The sequence below is a fragment of the Pelodiscus sinensis genome, chromosome 6, assembly GCF_049634645.1.
Source record: "Pelodiscus sinensis isolate JC-2024 chromosome 6, ASM4963464v1, whole genome shotgun sequence".
Lineage (NCBI taxonomy): Eukaryota > Metazoa > Chordata > Testudines > Trionychidae > Pelodiscus > Pelodiscus sinensis.
In genome coordinates, this window is record NC_134716.1 from 32,160,936 (window position 1) to 32,166,935 (window position 6,000).

Below are 6,000 nucleotides of genomic sequence, written 5' to 3' on the forward strand. Positions count from 1 at the left end.
ATACAGGGACAGCTGAATGCCGTTGCCCATAGTGCTTCTGTCTCTGAGGGATAGGAGAAGTGAGGGTGGGGCTTGAGCTTGACTGGTGTCATGGGGAAATGCATATTGTACTCTATACAAAAAGGTAACAATGACTATTCAGACTGTGTCCCACAGCCATGCATTGAAGCTCTGTTCTCAGTGGAAAAACCATGTTTAATTGATCCTAGTCTCATGAAAACATGCTAGCAAAGTGATTTTATTTATTTCTGACTTCCTGCAAAATATTTTTGACCCACTAAATAGTTTTGCATACTGAACCCATGCCCCAAATATAGTAACATAATCTGCCATGACCGGGATGTTATGTCTGCATACTGAGGATGAGGACATATCTGCTTCAGCCTGTTCACTAAGCAACTGATTACAATATCCTGCCTGTACCATTTTCCAGTGTACAATCGCAGTTCTGTAAGCTTGCAATAGTGTAACATAATTTGGTGCATATGCCTGGTGCCAGGTATATTATTTTTAATTAGCATTTTGGCTATGATTTCTATCAGTTGCCTTTTCCCACGTAAGCTTTTCAAAATGCCAGAGGAGCTCACATTTTTCTATGCTGCTAAGGTTAGAGTCTCTTCTTGAATAGTTTGAAGGTTAATTAAATATCTTTATCTTTAGAACTAAAGTTAAGTGACCTAAAAAGATGAGGCTTTTGTGCCTTCTGTATGCGCTTTTTTTTAATGTACAAAGGAGGATTCAGACTGAAAGTCAAGTCTGAATTGGTCTGGGGCTTTTTTCACTTAAATTCTAGTGATGTCAATTAAGATCTTTTCTGGCTTTCTAGAATTTTGTTGGGAATCCATTTTACCTTAAGTGCCCAACATAGACACATGATCCTACAGAAATATTGAAAATAAAATTTGTGGTACGATTGTGTTTTTCCAGTAATTCTGTGGTTTTTAAAATATTTGTCAACTGTTCTCTTCATGAGTAATATTATGAATTTTTGTAGCTTTATTTACAAATTAATCATGAGACTTCACAGTTCCATAAGAAAACCTACACCTGCAGGAAGGTATATTCAGTTTCATTTTCTAAGGCCCAAATCTTGGAAGTTATGTAGTTCACTTCAGTGAGACTAGGATTTTGTCCCTTATGAATTCTAAGGCCCTGATCAGTCATAGAAGGTAATAAATGTCTCCTGTGAATGGCTTATGTCCTTAATTTTCATTGACTTCAGTAATATCCTGTTTTTCCAGTATCTCTCAAGAGCAAATTCTGGTTTTATGTATTCAGTGTATCAGTATTTATAGACATAAATGTAATGGCTTCAAAGTATATTATTTTACAAGGGAGATAATACTATACATGTGAATTTTAAAAAAGAGGATCACTGCAGAGCTATACTGCAAGTTACTGAAGTGCAGATGTAGAAAGTGTGCGCCATCCCCCTATTCCAGGGTCCAATCCAGACCAGTGAAAGGGTGTCTCGCCATCTGCCTTGCAACACTGGGTTTCTTTGTTGTCGTAGATCCCAACTAGGGCTGCTAACAAAGAGCCTAACGTTGTGCAGGTCTGTGTATGACTGAAGCCCTGGTTCAGCCACAATGATACCAGCAGTCTGCCGTTAGTCAAAGTAGATTCCAACAAAATTGGTTATTACTTGCAGGGCTGACACACTCTGAGTCCCAAGTTTTCCCAAAAATCTGTTTTGCACAGTCCAGCCCTCTCCTAGACAGTCCAGATATCAAGTCTGTTCTGTAACAGGTCAGTATTCAACAGTTTGCTACTTTACCTGGAGTTACCAAACAGTTCAAAGACAACAGTGGATTAGTTTAGATTAAAATTTAAACAAGTTTATTTAACTACAAAGAGAGTTTGTTTTAAGGAGTATTAGTATAAAGGTATTAACGTTAAAAATGGTGATAATAAAAATCAAGATAAATAACTTTTTTCATTTCCCCCTCAACCTGAAATGAAACGAGATGCTTGGAAGGGGCAGTTGGGCAAGAAAAGTAGCCATCAGGCACCATCCAAAAGAAAAAGAACTGTCCCTTTGCCCCAAATAAATGGGTTCAAAAGCAAATCCATCTTCCTGCTTAGAATGAGAACAGGTTGTTCCCTCCCTTGCATTACACAACCCTGATTGCTGCTTTTCTGCTCCACATATACACCCCCCCTTCCCACTTTGTTTTAGTGTCAATATTCCTGTCAACAAGAAATTGACACTAAAACAAAAGGGGGAAGGGTTGTGTACCTGGAGCATAAAACATAATCAAATATTTTCCTTTAGTTGCCTTAGTGCATACAACATTTGCACAAGGAAATGGTACTAATGTGGATACATGTTGTATATCTGTGTACTGACTAATAATGGAAAAGGCTTAGCAAAAGATAGAGCTGTACTGAAGTGGTTAATTTAAAAACTCTATAGGTGTGGCCAGTAAGCTGTCTTTAGAAGCAATAGCTCACTGCGTTAATTTCACAACAGCTGCATATGATGTGCTTGTAAAAATTAACCATAAATAAATCATAACTTTCTCCTGCCAGTACAAGAACAATATCCACATCCCATCTGAAATGCATGCTAAGTGCTTCCCACAAAAAACACATTTAAAAACATATCCATTTGTTATAAATACAGCAATTAAAGAAATGAGACACTCCCAAATAGAGGAGGAAAAAAATCTGGATTTTGTGGCATTTGTGAATTATGGGGCCTCTAGCATAAGAGAAACATACTAACACCCTCTCAGGAGTAAAAGCATGTTGCAGTTACACCTGGGTAGACAATTGTGTTGGTAGGGTTTTTTGAAGTAACTGATAAGTTTTATTGATGTGTAACCTGAAGGTAAACATGTATAAATCTAACCCCAACAAAGCAAGTGACTATAGCAATTTTTCAATGCAATTTTTTTCCCCCTCATGTAACTTAACCCGCATGAACACTGAACAAGTAAAAGCTAAACTCTAAGGCTACGTCTACACTGGCATGATTTTCCGAAAATGCTTTTAACGGAAAACTTTTCCGTTAAAAGCATTTTCGGAAAAGCGCGTCTAGATTGGCAGGACGCTTCTCTGCAAAAGCACTTTTTGTGGAAAAGTGTCCTTGGCCAATCTAGATGCAGTTTTCCGCAAAAAAGCCCGATCGCCGTTTTTCACGATTGGGGCTTTTTTGCGGAAAACAAATCTCTGCTGTCTACACTGGCCCTTTTGCGCAAAAGTTTTTCGGAAAAAGACTTTTGCCCGAACGGGAGCAGCATAGTATTTCTGCAAAAGCACTGACCATCTTACATGAGATCGTCAGTGCTTTGCGGAAATTCAAGTGGCCAGTCTAGACACAGCCTATGACTGTGTCTACATTGGCATGATTTTACGCAAAAGCATGCTGCCGGTCTACACTGGCGGGGAGTTCTTGCGCAAGAACGCTGACGTTCTAATGTGTGAAATCAGTGCTTCTTGCGCAAGAACTATGATGCTCCCGCTCAGGAATAAGCCCTCTTGCAAGAGGCCAGTGTAGACAGGCAACATGAATTTCTTGAGCAAGAAAGCCTGATGGCTAAAATGGCCATCAGAGCTTTCTTGCGCAAGAGAGCGTCTACACTGGCACGGATGCTTTTGCGCAAAAGCACATCTCTTGTGCAAAAGCACACGCTAGTGTAGATGCTCTCTTGCACAAATACTTTAACGCAAAACCTCTTGCGTTAAAAGTATTTGCGCAAAATTTTGCCAATGTAGACGTAGCCTAAGGGTTTGATTCACCTTTAATCTCTTTAGAATCAGTCCTCCCTACCCCCATATGGTCTTTGTTTCATTAACTGCAACTAAGAAGAGAGTTTTGGGCTTTTTTTTTATTATTATTATTATTATTATTTATTATTATTGAAAAATAGCAAGACAGGCCTGGTACCACCACCAGACTTTTCACATAAAAGGAAAGACACTGCATGGAAGTGGGGCAATTTTGGGCAACAAGAAGCCACAGAAATAAATCCAGCTCCCTCTTGGGGCATGGGAGCTGGGGGAGAAAGGGGGAAGGAGACAAGAAAAGACAAACCCAGGCACAAGGCTATCTCCAGCTACATGCCCTAGTGTGACGGACCAAACATACACAGGCTGGAGGAGAGAAGGAAAAAACCTGCCGAAAGTGCTACTGAGGGTCTTGCAAACAGCTGGACACAGGCACTTACTTGAGATGCATTTCCCATGACCCCTGCTATCTCTGGAAACTAGACATGGCCTGGGCTATGCCCCCTGAGCCACAACCCACTAGAGACTGGGGGAAGGGTAGGCAGCAGGGCTGCCTAGTTCAGGGGTTGGGTTCAGTCAGTGGGGGATCAGGCACTCTCCCCTCTGCCTTTAAGGGCTCAGCAGCTGCAACTGCTACTTCCTCACTCTAATAGCAAATGAAGTGGGCAATAGAGCAGAGTCATGCTTCCACCTAGGATCAGCTGATCCCAGCCTTGCTCATGGGGAAAGGGGAAATCAGTTAGCCCCAGCCTTCCCTTGCCTGGTTGGAGCATGGGGGAGGGAAGCTTGCGGTATTCTGCTCTGCCTTGTCAGCCAGCTGGAACATGTTGGAACTGGAGCGCCCAGCTGGCCAGCAGGGAGGGAGCTGGATGGATCAGGTGGAGAAATGCTTGCCTGCTGGCAGGAAAAAGGAGCCGGAGGGGTGGGGTCAGAGCCCTTTGCCGTGCACCCCTCCAGGGCCTGGTCCCATATTACCTGGCTTTCAGGCCAGCTCTGTTTATATTATATCATGAGCTTTTGTGGGCAAAACCCATTTCCTTAGATGGACTTGAGTGTCTCATGGTTAGAGGTTAAATGTTGTTTGCTAAAATGTATATAGATCTATTCCTGCCCCCCTTCATTGCCAGAGAATGCTCGCTTGACCAGAGATTACTAACCAACTTTGACACCTGGCTAGATGCATAAACTTGTCTTTTGTCTTTGAGAAACAAGTTTACCCCCATGCTCAGATTGTCTGGCAAATGCTGCTATAATTTCATTTGTTGTTAATCCTTCATACACATTTTGTGCATACATTATGCAGTAATATTGTTGATCAGTGGATTATTAGTTTTAAAATGATACTTCACAAGGCATATTTGACATAAAGATTATTACAATAATGTGTAGGGTGTAACTACAGGAGTGCTTTTGGTCGCAGATAAAAATGTTATTCAATTATGATTTTATAAAGTGCAGAATAAAGAAACAAACCCTCCTGACCTCTTAAATTATTTTCTGTTTCCAGTAATAAGAGAATGGAAGAAAGTCAAGTAAAAGCGGATTAGAAGTGACCGTAGCTGCTGAAGAGCACTTTCTGCACTCCTGATGAAAGGGAGGAATTTGCTGAGCCTAATAGACAAAGAGTAATAATCAATGGAACTTATATCTAAGAAATGTCAGGGGACCGTTGAACAATGGAAGTGATAGCTAGACTCGACAAATGTGACATGAAACATTCCTCATGTTGCTATCATGTGCTGTTGCTTGCTAAACTGTGAAGAACTGCATAAACTGTATTTAAGATGCTTTCTATACTATTGCCAATCACCGTTTTTGGACTTGAAAGTGATATATTTTCCTAATGACTCTCATGATTTCATTTGCATGTATTCAGTGATTGTGTACAAGCAAAGTATGTAATCTGCTTTACCTATTTAAAGATCCATCATCAACAAGAGTGGCAAATTAATTCCACTTTTTTTTCCTTACTCCTGAATCATAATCATGTAGGTCCATATTGTTGGAAGTCCAAATTGATTTCATACAGGAATAATGTAAATGTCTGCACTTACTTTATGGACAATAGCCTTTAAAGATATTTTCACTGTTTATTAGTGAAATGAGAAAAAGCTATTTATAACAAGGCCTTATGTTGTGTACATAAATTGTCTTTGAAATGTGTGATTTAGTTTATTGCTTGTAAAAGAGAAATTATATAATTTATTTAGTAAATACTACTGTAAACTATAGTTTTATTGACAGAAATAAAATATTTTGTTCTCAAAA

The 6,000-nt window shown here is 39.9% G+C and overlaps 1 protein-coding gene across 3 annotated transcripts in view; it reads left to right on the forward strand.

Moving 5' to 3' along the window:
* The window catches only part of PIP5K1B (phosphatidylinositol-4-phosphate 5-kinase type 1 beta), a 169,397-nt gene extending 163,397 nt beyond the window's left edge, over positions 1-6,000 (forward strand). For all 3 annotated transcript variants that reach the window (XM_006137852.4, XM_006137851.4, XM_075931678.1), the window contains one exon: positions 5,240-6,000. In XM_006137852.4, the coding sequence (XP_006137914.2) occupies positions 5,240-5,279 (40 nt within the window). In that variant the 3' untranslated portion in view covers positions 5,280-6,000. The remainder of the gene's footprint in view (positions 1-5,239) is intronic.